At 45.8% G+C, this 16,395-nt stretch overlaps 1 protein-coding gene across 2 annotated transcripts; it reads right to left on the minus strand.

Moving 5' to 3' along the window:
• Window positions 1-300: 300 nt before the first annotated feature.
• On the minus strand, window positions 301-16,268 carry ddx10 (DEAD (Asp-Glu-Ala-Asp) box polypeptide 10). 2 transcript variants are annotated; one of them, XM_027005905.2, is made up of 18 exons: window positions 16,006-16,268; window positions 15,227-15,287; window positions 14,990-15,120; window positions 14,660-14,818; window positions 14,400-14,520; window positions 13,927-14,116; window positions 13,211-13,337; window positions 12,101-12,263; window positions 11,790-11,874; window positions 10,905-11,006; window positions 10,123-10,210; window positions 9,756-9,844; window positions 9,051-9,381; window positions 7,870-7,980; window positions 7,468-7,638; window positions 5,207-5,263; window positions 2,734-2,876; window positions 301-642 (listed from the first exon to the last, which is right to left on the minus strand). In XM_027005905.2, exons 1-18 carry the CDS (start codon window positions 16,180-16,182, stop codon window positions 441-443), a joined length of 2,508 nt encoding a protein of 835 aa, XP_026861706.1. In that variant the 5' UTR covers window positions 16,183-16,268; the 3' UTR covers window positions 301-440. The 2 variants fall into 2 exon arrangements, with proteins under 2 accessions (XP_026861706.1, XP_026861699.1); XM_027005898.2 differs by having other exon boundaries at window positions 301-645.
• Window positions 16,269-16,395: the final 127 nt, after the last annotated feature.

Consider the following 16,395-nt stretch of genomic DNA (forward strand, 5'->3'; position numbering starts at 1 on the left):
AATGGGAAGAGGATGACGATCGAACAGATGTGCGCTCAAGCTATAAAAGAGGGTAGTTGAAATGAGATGCAGATGGTGCCTGAGAGCTGAACATGTTTTTAGCTGTTAAGACCGGCATCAGCAGTGCAGGGTTTTTTTTGTGTTACTGAAAAAACAGGGACATTTAAATCACCAGTTACAGGCCCAGATGACAATTCAATTCCTGACTTCATCTTCAGAGTATGAACATTGATAACAGTCAGAGTAAGACACACTAGCACAATCTGATAAGACCGAAAAAAAAAACCCATTTCTTTTACACACAGTATATCAAGTTTTATTTGACAAAATGTAAATACACAATATCTAAATGCAGAAGACAGAGTAATCAGAGTCCAGGGGAGGGAAATTAAGTGTGTGTGTGTGTGTGTGTGAGGTGGGGCCTGCAGTCACTTGTGCAACTAGCTCTGGCTGCCCAGCAAATGCAGCACCAGCTCTTCATCCTCAGCCAGAGAGAGGCCAGTGTCCAGGGGCTCAGCCTGCAAGGCTTGCTGCTTGGCTTTCTTCCTCCCCGTGCCCCAGCGTCCCTCATGCTCATCTTCACTGCCGCCGTCGTTGTTGCTGCCGCGAGCCCTCTTCCTCCTAGCCAGCTCAGGACAATCACTGCTTAAGAGAGGGTAAAGGTTAACAGAAGGTTAACAAGGTACTGACATGACGATGTAGTTCCTCCAGAAAGGTTTAGTGTCCTGCACAGTGTCTTGGATTAATACTGCAGTAGTCTGAAGAGCCGATATTATGTCTTTAGTACCACGCTATCTTTATGTAAAAATAAAGCAGCTAATGTGACATCCTCACAGTGTCCCATAAGTTCTGTTCTAGGAGTGCCCATATAGATTTTAAAGTTGAAATCAGGTAATATGCGGAGGCCCAGGCCAACAAGGCCAGGGCTTCGTGAGAAGCATGTATGAGCAGACCTCTGGGAAGCATTTTCTCCTGGCTCCTGACAGCTCTAAAGAGTTGGAATCCTCTGGGACGTCTACGCATGAGCACAGCATCGCATTTCTGCTCACATTATGTCACTAAATGAGCCTAACTAGGCTTGCTGCTAAATCATTTATTTAAAGCATTTAAATTTTCCTTGCTTTTTACAGCAAAGTATCAGCAAGAAGCTAGGGAAAATAATGGTGTAGCTAAATGCTGCACTTAAATCACAGATGAGCTTCTTAAACAACGCGCCACTGTATAAAACTGTAAACGACTGTGGTGCACTCATTGCATCAGCAACAGCCAATACATTGAGAACCTCGCCGTCAATGAGAGATTGTGCATGAAAGGGCATTAAATGTCATTTACTCTATTTAACAGTTAGACTTGTAGCGAGCACACATCATTAGCCTTTTAAAGTCAGTTGACTTCCACTTGCGGCCATAAATCAGCATCAGCCAGTTCCTAACGGCAGCGTGACGTGTGGCTGAAAATCGCTCTGGACGGGAGGTACTGCTGAGGCTCTGGAGCGAACAAGGGGAATTGATAGTGCTGCCCATAAAGGATGTGTGGGAGCCAGAAGTAGTACACCTCAGGATGGGTCTAATGCAGGTGGACAGGGGGATAAAGCCAGCCAGGGGGAGGTGTGTTCCTGGCAGGTGCTGTGGGGTGAAACCAGGCGGATGCAGCCTGTGACAGGTGGCGTCCACGAGAGCGGCCAAGCGCAGAGGGAGCTTAGGTAGCATGCACAAATGAGTGGGTGCTTTGAGCACAGCCCCTGGCTTCGGGCCCAGCTGGGCAGAGGGCCCCCCCCGGGCTGCACCGTGGGCCAGGGAGGGAGGACGCGGGCGCCACTTGTGCAGATTTACGGTGCCGTGAGCTTCTCCTGCATTCGGCGAGTGTAGCCATGCAGCAAACGGCCAGCCTACAGCCATTAATCATGGCTGGCTCGGCTGTCGGAGCTGCAGGGAGCAGCCGTGATCACCTGCCCCGTTCAAAACACACACCCGAGGAGACTACGGCTGAGTGTGGGGGAGAGGAGAAAGAGAGATGGAGAGAGCGAGCGAGCCTGAGAGAAAACTAATGTGTAAGTAAATTGGTATGTGGAAAGGACCACATCCTACAGGACAGAGAGTAGAAGGGTTACACACAAAAAAACCCAGCATATACCTTCTGTATAGTACTCTTCAGACAAGGCCATGTTACCTCTGCCCTTACATCTCCCACTTTAAATCTGAATGTAATTACAGATTTTATGGACTAACTTCCATCAGCGCAGAGATCAATGCTTTACAGTGCTTGCTAATAAATGGATCTTGTTCTTCTGTAAGGAATAACTCGTTCTGAGATGCAATTATGCAGTAGACTCCAGGACTGTTACGCACAGGACCAGGGAGCTGCAAGCCTAATGAAAGTCTGGACACCCAATATGGGTGAGTGAATCAGGAGCGACTGTACGGTAATTAAGTGCTGAGAGAATCAATTTCTCATTTAGGGATAATTAGGAGATTATGATTTGGTGTTCTGGCATGGATTACTGCAAGAGTTTTTTAAATGCCCTAGATTTATTGTATGTCCATCACACACAAGAAACAAGGACTTGGTAAGACACACACGACAGAAAAACACTGTACATTTAACTGTGATGAATAACTGCTAGATTACCTCATGCAGCATATAAAAATTAAAGCTATATTGAAGTGCTATTTTTTTAATAGAAGAAAAGCATCCATAAGCAATATCGATGCTCTTCCCTCAAGCCTTTCTTACCTTTTCATGTCCTCCGAATCTCGTACTTTGTCCGGGTCAGGCAAGGTGCTGGGGTCAAACTCTTCGTCAACGCCAGACAAGTATGCCACTACTTCCTCATCCTCATCTTCATCACCACCACCAGAAGCTTCCTGCTTCTTCTCCTATGCAAATCAGTGAGAGCTAAAATGTTCTGTGCCTACCACTTTCCCCTTTACACAAGAGCTCTCATTTTCTGCTCATATTTACAGATATCATGCTTAAATAATATACTTACTAGCTACTACACAGTGGGCAACAGTGTTTTGGGAACTAGCCAGATCTTCCCTGTTTCAAATGTGCAGCAGAAAACCTGGACCAGCTTCTCCACAGTTGCTGGACTTTCACACTGTGCAAACCAACCCCAACCCTTCCCTTGGCTCTTAATCCATGAAGGAGCAGTGGGGTTGGGAAGAGCTGCTTAGGAGCTGGCACTCTGCCGCAGACGTTCTGGAAGTCATCGAGTAATTCACCCCCCCGAGATGGGTGTTGCCAGTGTGAGCTGCGGGCTGATGTCTGCCCTGGTCATGGACTCGTTCCACCTCTATGCAGCAAGCAACTGTCCTCCTTGCCTCTTGGCCAAATAACATAAAGCACTTGTGGGGGAGGAAACGAGTACTTGGGTTTATATTTACGACCCAGACCTGGAGAGCAAGGAAAGGTGCCAGAAAGACAAAATAAACCCCCTTTTGCGAGCTGGGGGAATGGGTCGGGAGGCTGCTGTGGGTTCTGCTGGATGACAGCGTGCACAGTGGGACAGCAAGCAGGGGGGGTAAGACTCCAGCCCTGCATTATATCCTAACCTTGTTTTCTGAGAGGCATTTGAAATTCTGCTGACAGACTAGCGGTTTGAACACTCACATCCACGTGTATGGAATAAAGCCGACTCCCGCTCGCGCCTTCAATGAGTCGCAGCAAGAGGGAATGGGGGGGGGGGGGACGGAGAGAAAGAAAGAAAGAGTGGAGAAGAATGAGAGATGGAGAGAGAGAGAGAGAAAGAGGATGGGTAAGAGTGAGAGAGAAGGTGGGTAAGAGAGCATCATGGGGCGGAGAGAAAAGACAAAGGACACTCTGCCAAGAGCAAGGACATGAACACACCCCTTTCAATATTAAACTTTAAAATATTCACCGGACAGAACAGCGTGTATACTTATAAGTCATGCAAGATTATAATGCATCTGGTTGGATGCAATGGCGATTTTTTTCTTGGCCCACACTAGGTCTAAGTGTGTCTTTAAGCAATGTCAAAACCTTCAACAACACTGTCATTCACCCATTCACTGTATCCCTCTTTGCTTTAAATAACCCATCAATCACACACTCTCTAAATCCTCAGGCCCACTCCAGTCAATCTGCAAGGGGGCTATCAAAGCTCGCAACTATTTGAAATTCATCCGATTTATTCTGGAAAAGCCCGGAATCGTGCCGCTTCAGTTCCTGGGTACATAAATGCTGTCGCACTCTCAAGAACAAGCACAAAAGCAAGTGCTCTACGCAATCTGAGTGAGTAATTGAACAAGCACTGTAACCAATTTATATTTTACATCATCATCAGTGTTGTGCATCACTTGAAACATGGAAGGGTGAATCAGCTTTCTGCAGTTATGGTGGTTCATCTCCACTGAGCACCATAACTTTCACATTACCTAAAAAAATATTTTTTAGGTAATTTACACAGCCTTGCACCAAATGTCCTTCTAGTAACATTTCTATAGTAATGCAGCAAGTGCACGACTCGTCTTACTGCTGAGGGCAGCATAAAGAGCCTGAATGGGCAGCGCTCGGGCTTGTGCTGACTTTAGTAGCTTCTTTTCCAGGCATAATCTCTAGGCACAGTGGTAGGCAGGCAGGCAGTGGGAGCCAGCCGGGTGGTGAAGCAGCGCGGGGGTCGTTACCATGCCAGGGACAGCCCAGCCCAGTGTTCACCGCTGATGAAAAGGGTTCTGTTCTCGGACAGGCCGCGGCATTGATCAGAAGACAAAAGCCTGACCAGCTGCATTTCCATATGGATGTGGACGGAGCTGTCCCCAGGTGGCCGGCACGAGAGGTGAGACAGCTGCGGGTGGAAACTGACAGCCCGTCAGGGAGGGCGCGGAGCAAGGGTGCCCCTCCACCCGCTTGTCGCACTCACTCACCATCACTCCGGTGAATTTTAGGCAGAAGTGGCACAGCTCACTTTTAACTTGGCCCACCAGAAAACATAGATTTAGACCTTTGACTGGGAGACAACATGGTTTTGGAACAGTCTGCTTTCAGTAGAGGTGATTCAGAACTTTTTTTTTTTGCACCTTGAGTTAGTGTTCCATTCCTACTTCCTAGGTCGTATTCATTCGGTGATGACTGATCCAGCTAATGCAACCAATTTCGCAATTTAGAGCATCAGTATGAGGGAACTACTAAGTTTCCATCTGGTGGAGTGGCGATTTGGGTGATGAATTGTGGCGCACATACTCACCTCTTTCGCCCGCTTGCTGGCTTCTCGCCGTGCAGCCTTCTCCTTCAGCCTTTTCTCCTGGTTGGGAAGAACAACATAGAATGATAAACAGCTGCACCAGAGACAACTGATACAACTGCATCCCGCCATCCCCATGGAATCATATCAACAGAGACGAAAGAGCAAAGTGCCATGCATCTGCAGCAAACAAGGGGATGAGAGAGGAAGTGTCTGAGAAAAGGGTGTCCAGGGAACAGTCGGACAGATGAGGAGTGGACAGGCCCTTCACAGAGGAGGAAATGAACAAAAGCAAACCTAATATTCTCGAGAAACTGAGGGGTCAGAGTAAATGAAACTTATCTGCCTCCTCTAATTCAGTGGACCACGAGGCAAATGGAGGTATTGGGACCTGAGGCTGGCTAGAGATGGACAGAGAGAGAGAGAGAGCAAGCAAGCAAGAAAGACAGAGACACAGGGTGGAGATGGTGTTGGGTGATGCCCAGTGTGCTGTGCTAATGTCTAAAATAAGACAAATAAGACCTGATTTGGTTTGTTACCCACCTATTCTGAACACAGAGAGAGGAGTAAACCTCTCTCTTTCACTCTCTCTCTCGGTCACGTCCTCTCTCAATATACAATGACATAAATTGATTTTGTATGTGGGTCTGATCAGGTAATGCAATATAACTATAGCGATATCCAGGTGGAAGCCAAGGTGGGTAAATCCTCAGGCCTTTTTGTTCTAGTGGATATTGATATATACATTTGCATATGCAATAAGTAGATGATGCAAAACTGTCCATGCTGACAGAACCTACTGGCCAAAAATAACTGATGTGCTCCCACTGAGGTGGACAGGCAATGCTCTTGGTGTATAACGGACTTAAAACTCATTTTCATGGTAAGTGGCATGGATTTGCTGAAATTCTTGAGGATATTTGCATCTCTTGGTCTGAAAGAAAAAAAAATCCAGGCTAGAAGCTCACTGAAGTTCTGTACTTCATCACGAAGTGCTGAAGCCTGCTGCCACAGGGGGGAGAGGCACGGCGCACGACTCTGAGCTGAGCGTGTGCGAGACGGCCCAGGAATGATGAATGTGCACACGAGCTCCTTGCTGATTGATTACTGGGGCTACTGTTTCACAACATCATTGGCAGCACGAAAGTAGAAGTTAAACAAGATTTGGACAGAATTTCATCAGGGCCTTTCGCAACGACAGTCAGCTAATGCTGAACACTACTCTGACGTCTCTGAGTATCGGCACAAAAGCTGGGAGGCTCTGCTTGGGAGGTTGAAGCGAGAGCCCCCGTCTACTCTCAAGGCGAGCATTGGGGCGAGACAGAGATTTAACTGACCAGGAGAAGGGGGCCATTTTCAAATGTGTTATTCACATCTGCTTCATGTGATCTCATCTCAAACAGTGAGACCGGCTTATCAGACAGAGGCCTTTGCTGATTCTTCAAGGACATGGGGGAAGACTGTGACAAATTGCACCACTGAGTATAATGCTCATCTACTATTTATTAGAATTAGAGAAGCCACTGTTTCATGCCTCTTCAGTGCACAGCTCTCACTCGGATCAATAACAAAATGTGAAATCCCTGCTCTACGTAAATTAAGTATTCTTCTCAATACTTGTGCCGAACTGCTGATGTTGAAAAATGCTTTCCCACCTCCCCCTCCCCATGTATGGTGAAAACTGTATGAACTTGCAGGAGAGCAATCATTCAGGAGCTCATCACAAGGTTGGCCAGCTGGTAATACCTCAGGAGCTTGCTGTTCTCTGTTCCAGGGCCTGGGGCTGAGGTGCATGCACCCTCCCCTGTGCAGGCATCCCAGCTATTCCCACATCTGCCCGGACCTGCGATGGCTATGCTCTGGAGGGCCCCTCTCACATTGCCCAGTGGCCAAATCAAAACTGTTTCTGCCTGGAGAACTACGGCCCAGCTTAATAAGTCCAAGTCCAAGGGAACTGCAGGCTAGTTCATCTCCAGACTCAGCAGTAGTGAGGTGGCTGTTTCACAATTTATGAATTTAAGCTCATGAAGTTTCGCAAAAAAGCATTATTAGGTTGCAGTTGAAGCATTCCATGCCAAACAACGCAGTTTGTGTCCCACCCCCACCGGTGACGATGACGTTAGGCTTTATGGATCCTCTCCAGCATAACAACTGAACCTCAGTTCCTATAAGAAATGTAATGGGATCTCACCCATCCCTTAAATTGCCAAGCAAAAGGCATGGTGGCTAGTGGTCGAGGTCGCGTCGCTTGTGTCGGATCTCACCCTGTGTTTCTCCTTGATCTTCCTGCTGTATTCTTTCTTGTCAAACTCCCGGTCTTCCCTGCAGAGGCGCTCTTTGGCCGCCTCCACGTTAATGCCCGACGTCTCACCATCACCCTCGTCCTCGTCCTCGGGCATGACCGTCCTCTGCAGCTGAGGCCACTCTTGCACCGTCTGTACACAGCATCCCCGCAGGCAAGAGCATTTACTGTGAGCCATTATCATCAGAAAGAGATGAACACCTCTGGCTATGCAGCTCCATTACTGGAAAACGAGCTGACGTCCTACATAAGCCATCCAGAGCCATTTACAGCACAGGATGGCACTTTCCATTTAAAAGACACCTTCCCCCTAGCAAACAACATGCCCCAGCTACACTAGCTCAGAGAAACCAATCGCACAGACCTCTCCATCCTCTGTGAAGACCTTCTTGGTGTTCACTTTGAAGTTTCTCTTCAGTACTTTCTTCACCTCCTTGAATTTGGACGCTTTCTTGTTCCGTTGTTTGGCATCCGGCTTTGGCGGGAAAATTACAATAAAAACACAATTAATGACAGAACAGGCTGACAGCATGTGATACGAGCTAGTTGAACAGCACAGAACATTGGCAGGGTTAAATGTACTGGAATCAATGTCACGGTAAACTGACAAAATGCTGTCAGCACACAAATTAGGTGGAATTAGATGGAATATGCTAACTTGGCTGCACAACATTTTTCACTAGATACATTTAATTCCAGCATGGATAACTAAAGCTCACAGTATGCAAAATTCTGGACCACAATAATTATGTACTGGAGTTAACATGTGCTTTCAGTACATACTGCACATCTTTACTGTGATGTATATAATTAGCAAAAAAGAAATCTTAAGATGGTTTAGTACTATAACACAAATTGAAGTCCCTAGTAATTAGTTCTGCTGCAGCTCTCGGCCCCTTCAGCAGCTATGGCTTCTTACTACCTTCAGGAAACCTTCCACTGAATGCTTGGAAGAGACACAGCACTACTAACATTCTTGTAACGCAACAATCCCACATCCAAGATACAGTTTAAGCAAAGAAGGCCACAGTGTAGGTGCTATTGACTGCAACAACCTCTAATCAAAGGAGAGCACTGCTTTGTGTTTGCCTTGCTCCCTACTACACAGCACAACTTATGAGTCATAGCTTTGACTCATCTCTGGTCTTGAGAAGCTTGCTAAGAAGAAGTTATTTTTCCTGTGCTGCAGGCGTACAGAGGTTTATTTGTTTTTTTCCTGTGTGCATAAGGTCCCAGGAGAATTGTTAGACAACAGAATGGAGCCCATCAGACTCTCAGGCACACTTCTCACCCACACACCCTAGTCGAGGCTTTCAGAAGCTTCTATTAAAATCTCTTTTAGTAGCGCAACAGGTACATCCAGACTCTTTGCACAATGCTTAGTCACTTAAAATGTGTGGATTACACTGTGTATTTGTGCACTATATCGGAATCTCTGACTGCTTATAAAAAATATTCAACCTTAATATAAAAACTACAAGACCTGAGAATAAGGGATAGGTGGTTGTAAACCATACTCTGAAAGCAAAGAGTATGTGAGAACACCTTTTCATCCTGCCCATCATCGATATTAAACACATCTCTCCGTTTGACCGTCAGTAGGTCCAGATCCAGGTCTTCGTCCTCCTGCTCCTCAGCACTATGGAGCAGACTTCGAGGTAGCTCCCCATTCTCTTCTTCCTCTTCATCTACATCTTCCTCCTCCTCCTCTAATTGCATGCTGGTACGGTCTCCTCGGAGCTGGGCCTTGAAGCTCTCGAGCTCTTGATCGGCCTCCCGGTCTGGTGCAGTGCTACTCTCTGGTGCCTCGCCCAGCCTCTGCTGTTGAGCCTTATCCAGGAAGCGCACGCGTGGGGCCACGGCCAGCCCCAGAGACCTGCCACAGCACCACACATTTACATACATACATACATACTTGCACACACGCAACAGAGGCGAGCCAATATGCACAGAACACGCATGTGAAGAGCAGATAAAGTGCTATGCCATAACTCAGTTGAGAACTAAACATTTATGAATACATTTCATGTATTATATTCAGCTAACAGCCAGTCACATCAGTGACTAAGCGTGCACCAACGGCACAGCAGACCTTTAGACACTGATCAGACTTCATAAAAGGTTCCAAGAAGTTTAGATACATCAGCTATTTTCAGTCTTTAGGGAACAGTGGTGATGGAACGTCTCAAGAGCTGGAACGCACATACAGAGAGCAAGACCTCTTCAGATGTATTTAAAGAATCTACCCACGTGGCGTATTCTGGCAGCTGGAGCTGAAACACATCAAAGACGTCTTTGTTCTTCATCAGGTAGATTGAGCGAAGGTAGGACACAAAACACTGCAGATGCAAGATGAGAAAAGGCACACACTGAAGCCTTGAGCCACGTCCGGCATAGACAGACGCCACGGAAACGGAAATGCAAAACGCTTTCATTTCAATGCACTTCAGCCAGCAGGGTCCTCCAAAAAAATCAAGAGCATTAGCAGATCATTCCAGCTTGAGCCAGACCCGAAACAAATGGTCTTCTAAAAGATGGTGCGACAACTAACATAATGAGCTAAATCGAATGTGCTTAGCCCAGAAGCTGTGTGGGACTGTGGAAGACTGGCACTCACCCTCTGAGCCCGCTCCTTCTGCTCCTTCTCCTGGGCCAGGAAGGCCTCTAGCTTCTGCTGCACAGATACCAGCTTGTCTGGGTTCACCCTACATGATACAGAAGCACAAACAGCCAGGAGCATTAGCTGCCAAAACTCACGCGTCACTTTTCCCTTACAACCCATTACAATGTAATGAGCGCACAGAGCCGCACAACGACAGCTCCTTCTCCAGATTTTACCATCAAAGATTGTGCACCTTATTTATGAAGACAAAGCTACTTTACATGTTATACTTTGCCTGCTAATTCCGTTTGCATTTTCTAGGTGAATAATCATGGCAGGCAGTATTCATTTACCATCACTATGCATACAGCGGGGGGAGCCAGATGTGTTGTGGCGCAGGACTAAAGCTCTATTCTGGGCCTGCACGGCTGCATGGGGCCATCTCTATTCCACACACAGCAGCTGCCAACACTGCTGCCTGCTGATAAACCAGCACCCAGATACAGCAGCAGGCAGTGGGGCATGCGCACACACACAAACACATACCCCCACTCGTGCACTCACGCATACACTCACACATGCACTCACGCGTGTGTGCACAGATGCACAATCACACACACAAACACACAAACATCCACACAATATAAACATGCACTCATCTCACACACACCGGCGGAGAGGCACACAAGCACCCACAACCCAAATTTATTTACACATTTATATTCATGATAAAGTCTGCAGTGGATGTTCATTCCTTTGCAGTGGGCATCTTGTGCACAAAGATCAAAGTCACTCACTGGATTTTGTTGATGGGGACTTTTTTCTCCTGAAGCTGGGAGATCATGCCTTGCTCCTCAGAGGGCAATAGGATGAGCAGAGCCTCCCCTCCTTCCTTATACCTTGACACAGGAAGACAAAAAACCCAGCATCAGAAATCATACTGCCTAATTCAATTCTCCCGTCATACCACAAGTCACGTTTCTAACAACTGACATGCTTACTCATTTATAATGTGACTTTCATTTTACTGTTTAAAAAACCCCCCCAAAAAAACCCACTTTTGCATGCAGAGTCTCCTTATACTGCAAAAATGGGCCATAGACAAACAGTTGGGCCATCACCCACCAGGCAGGTTTTGTTTTGGGAAGCCCTTTCTTAAAGCAGTTGGGTGTTGTAGGGGAGGGGCTGATCTGTCGCCGAGGAGACAGCGCGAGCAGATGCTGACTGGAGGAGCAATGCCGGTGGGGCCGAGGGTAAGATTGCGCACAAGTGCGCCTTCACCCTGGGGTTCCTGCACAAGCCTCCACGTGCCGGGCTTGAGCAGGAGCAGGTGCTCGGCATGAACACTCCCAGGGCTGTGGCCAGTGGCAACACACACCGTTTCTGTCACTTACTGCTACAAACGGGAGAGGCAGCTATGAGGCAATGCTTGTGCTGTGACAACACATGGGCAAAACTGGGTCTACATGACGGTTTACACAGGAATGGCTTTCTGCATTGCAATTAAAAGTAAAGCCCAAATAGCATCTGCTCAACTGAATTATTTACTGTACCACAGTACAACCAGAAGGATAAATACTACCATTGAGGACAAACCACTGAACTGCAATTATAAAAAAAAACTGGATAATACTGCCATCTGCTGGAATAACCTCTATGCCCGTTAACACCTGTCTACACACCTGGCAGTCCTCCCGACTCTGTGGATGTACGTGTTGGCATCTTCTGGGCAGTCAAACTGCAGCACCCAGTTCACAGCAGGGAAGTCTACAAACAGAAGCATTAAACACTAATTAAGGGTTTACAAAACCACCGCTCCAATTATTTTAAAAGTTGACATAGTACTACTGTACAAACTGCCATCAAAAACATTTCACAAATCTTACGCAGGCGAGGGATTACAGGAAGGTGAATTATGTAATTTCTGAAATAATTTTACCCATGAAGCCTTCACAAAAGGGAAATGTATCAGCGATAAGTGAAATGTAGCTACCGAGTCCTCGCGCAGCAATGTCCGTGGCAAAGAGCACAGCGGCCTTTTTGCGGACGAAGTCGTTGTAGACGTCAACCCTTTTCAGCTGCGGCTGCTTGCCGTGCAGTGCCAGCACAGAGATGCCGGGCCGCAGACGACAGAACACACGGAACAGGTACTGCACCTGGGCACAGAACACACGGGCACGCTCACTCCTGACACTATCAACACAGCACACGTGAGCACACTCACTACCCACTAAACACATGCCTGACGCCATCGACACAGCCCATACTCTCACTGCCCACTGAACACACCCAACACATTTCTCAACACGGTGCATGGCTCCCTTCTAGACACACCTTCCGCATGGCTCACGGAGTGGGATTAATGGTTTAGCCTCTAACTAAACTTGGCTTGAACTAACCCTGGATTTTGCAGCTCATGACGGCTCACTTCTTAGAGAGCTACATCACCATGGCAACTGGTACAGCACTCCTGACCTGCCCTGAGGCAGATTCAGCTCAGGATTAGGGACTGGAAAAAAGGCCTTGCAGCCATCAGGTCTGAGAAAAGTAACATATTAGAGACGGCCCAAACTGCTGGCATACTGCAAATCCAACTGGCCATTTACCCACTCTGGCCACAACAGAGGTTTTCTATAAAATAGCAAGCAGGCTCCAAGAGTACTAGATACCAATAATAAAGCAAAGTTTAGCAGCCCAGGATTCTTAAGCATGACTGCTGCAACAGACTGATTACACTCATGCTTGGATCACAGCAGCCCGAGGGACACATGAGGCTGATTATATGAACAGACGGTCTATTCAAACCCTCAGTGTTCAGGCATTCATATGTTCTCTCTTCAGCCATTATATATCACTCACATGCTAACACTGACTATTGCTTTGATTTATCTGCACATAATATACAGGAAAACTGTAGGTATGCACCATATTGCAGAGCAGTCTGTGAAGCTATTAGTCAAAAAGGAAAAATTATTTTATATTATTTGAAACTTAGGAACTCTGGTCAAATTACTTGTGCTTCAAGAGGCACACTTGCCAGCAAACAACTTGTCAAAAGCTTTTTTATTCTGCCAGGAAAAATGGGTGAGATATGAATTATTACCTCCTTGCAGCAAGCAAAAAACACAATAATCTTCTTCTGTACGTGACTCCTCAAAAAAGAAAAGAGCATGTCGACCTTCTGATGCAGTTCACACACCACGTAGCTCTGCTCCAGAGTTGCAGGAGTGCTGAGGAGAGGATCGACAGGACAGTTTACTTCAACAGTACTGAACACCACAATAAATCTGCCTCCAAGCACCTACGGCCCTCTTCCTAACAAATATATAGCTGAAATACAAAATAAGTCCAGAACAAATTATACTACCACTACGAAGATGCTAGAATGAAATAATTTGGGGAAAAAATAAAACTGACTCTACAGGACCCCCAAAATCCTAAAATAAATTCAGGAGCAAACCCAAGATGGGATTATAGAAAACTGCACATTCATGCACTCCTGCTTTAGCAATGCAAGAGCTGCCCTTTTTCATAACACAGCATGATTTTAGAAAGAAAATTGATACTGGCATTCAAGACCATCTCTTAACTAAAATCAATTTCAAACTTACTTTAAAAAAAAACACAAGAAAAGTAAGTTTTTACTCAAATAGAAATTAATTTAAAAAAAAAATCCTGTCTGATTTTAGATCCATAGCACCAAGTATAGAGCTGCTATATAAACAACAACAACAATCATCATCATAATCATTAGAAATTCAGAACTGTGATATGTGAACTCAGAAAGTCCTGCCAAGTACAGAGGGGTGGTGCTCCTACCTGAACTTGGCCTTTTCGTGCACCCACACATACTCAGGGTCCTTTAGGCTGAGCCTGGCCAGGTCTTTGACAGACTTGGTTTGTGTAGCAGAGAATAGCAGTGTCTGTCTGGTCTTAGGAAGGTTCTCAATGATGGCGTTGAGTGTGTCAGCAAAACCCATGTCCAAAATTCTGTCTGCTTCATCCAGAACTGCCATCCGAAACACAGACATCAGTCAGGATCATGAACGTCAAGCAGCTTTCTCTCATATCCAGATGCATCCTTTCAGTATCGGACAGGAGTATATACTAAACAAACTCCAAAACTATCGTTTCCTATGCATAGAACTTATATCAAGAGTTCCCATTTGCTCCCTTTGGTCTTTCCATGGAGTCAAGGAACAAAAGAAATCTGCAGATTTCGACGTTAATCATAAAGGACAACCTCGCACTGATCTTGTGATGACACCAAGCAGGTGCCTGCCACACCTTACCGAGCATGCGCAGGTCTGAGGCGTGGAAGGTGGAATTTTCGTCCATATGCTGCAGCAGGCGCCCCGGCGTGCAGATGACGATGTTGGTACGGTGGATCTTCAGTGACTCTTCCTTGAGGTCCTGCAGTCAGGCACAAAACTAGTTGCTCCAGCAGCTGTTTCTAACAGTTATCTACTTAGTTCTTTTTTAAAGACTGAAATGCATATGAATCGACACCAATAATCAGAGAATACTGAACACAAAGATAGAGAAGCCCAACCTTTCCGCCAATTACGAGGCCAGCTGAAAACTCGTGATTTTTTCCCACTTTCCTCAGCACTTCAAATGTCTGATAAGCCAGCTCTCGAGTGGGGGAGATAATAAGAGCACCAAGGCCATCCATAGCAGTCCACTGGTGACGGTACAAACACTCCAAGACCTAGCAGGACCAACAGAGGCCATGAGGTACTGTAGTACTACATCAACACCATAGCTGGCTCCACTTCAGCGTGGTCTGAATCAATTCTCCAAGTCTTACTAATACTGAACTTTTGCAGTGGATGTAACTCACCCTGTTGTCTTTATTACTTCTTTAGTGAGGATTACTTACAGGAATAAGGAAGGCCAGAGTTTTTCCTGAGCCAGTTTTTGCAGCACCCAGAACATCCTTTTCTTGCAACGCAAAGCCAATGGTCTGTCTTTGGATCTCTGTCGGTTGTCGATACTGAGCCTCAAGAAGGCCTGATGAAATGATTAAAAACTGCTTGCTTACTTTAGTCTTCATAAAGTCCATTACTATGCCTTATTTTTATTCCAAGCATAACACTGACATCCGCGCCCAACATACCTTTTACAGTTTTCTTTGAGAGTGGAAAATCAGAAAATTTAACAGCTTCCTTTGGATTTATCTGTAACAAAATAATAAGCATCATCAGCTAGTTTTCCCTGAATGAGAGGAGGACAAACATGTCACATCACCAGACAAACAATCAGATAACAACTAAAACAAAACTCTGTTACTGCAAACTAATGTGCTGTTGAGCTGTTCTTGTCAAATGTTTGTTGCACAAAGGAAGGGATTAACTCATGAGACATTTTAGATGTTGAATTACTCAGATAGCGATTAGTATAATTGTATACACACACCACTTTATAATAAACATCTATGGATGGTATCTTTATAATCTACCTTTATAGCTGCACACACTGTAAACCCCTGTTTCAGCTCATCAGCTACCTTCTGTACTGTTCATCACCGGTCAATTTCTGTCCACACAACAGCTGCTAACTGTATATTATTTGGGCGACAATTCCCTGCACAGCATTTACCCTGACATGAAAATGGCGTGACTGCAGGTGTTGAGCTGCTAAGGTAAACTGATCACGCATACCAATGTTGCTCGTTTTTCTACACGTGTCAGTGACACTAGTAAACGGCTGAAGGATGGATAACAAATTGTACACTGCTATACCTAATGGTTGTACCTTCAAGGTAGGTTTAAGAAAATGGCTAATAAAGCAAGACAAACTTGCCAACAAAGCCTACAGTACGTGAGCAGTAGTACATAGTACAAAGTAATTTTAACAATTTGCTAGCGAGCTAGCTAACGTTAGTAGACTACTTGCCTCCGCGTATTTATCGACCAGCTTCTGTATGTTTTCTCTTTCTATCTCCCAATCACGTTTCTTATTCGGTCTTTTTGTTTGTTTCCTGGATTTGTCATATCTCTTTTTCCATTTCTCAAAGTTCTTAACTGGGTCACTGTTCACATTTTTGTTTGCTTTCGCCTTTTTTATCCTCATTTCCGATGCAAATGTTTAAATCTAACCGACCGCAATAGTTTACAACGTAGTACATGTGGACCAAACGTAGTCCTCTCTCTCCAGAGCTCTCAGCAGTACGGTTAGGAATGAAAACTCATTACCGCCCCTCTCGGAGTGGAGTAAAATTCCACCCCCGTAAGCTGCGTAGTTATGAGTAAAAAATAAACCATACAAAAACACAGGAACTTGAAC

The sequence above is a fragment of the Electrophorus electricus genome, chromosome 6, assembly GCF_013358815.1.
Source record: "Electrophorus electricus isolate fEleEle1 chromosome 6, fEleEle1.pri, whole genome shotgun sequence".
Taxonomy (NCBI): Eukaryota; Metazoa; Chordata; class Actinopteri; order Gymnotiformes; family Gymnotidae; genus Electrophorus; species Electrophorus electricus.

Coding starts and splice junctions, on each gene's coding strand:
- ddx10 (XM_027005898.2), bottom strand. CDS start 16,182: ATGAGGATAAAAAAGGCGAAAGCAAACAAAAATGTGAACAGTGACCCA. Junction 14,521..14,659: donor GCCTCGTAATTGGCGGAAAG/GTTGGGCTTCTC, acceptor GCCTGACTGCAG/GACCTCAAGGAAGAGTCACT. Junction 9,845..10,122: donor AGAAGGAGCGGGCTCAGAGG/GTGAGTGCCAGT, acceptor TTGCATCTGCAG/TGTTTTGTGTCCTACCTTCG.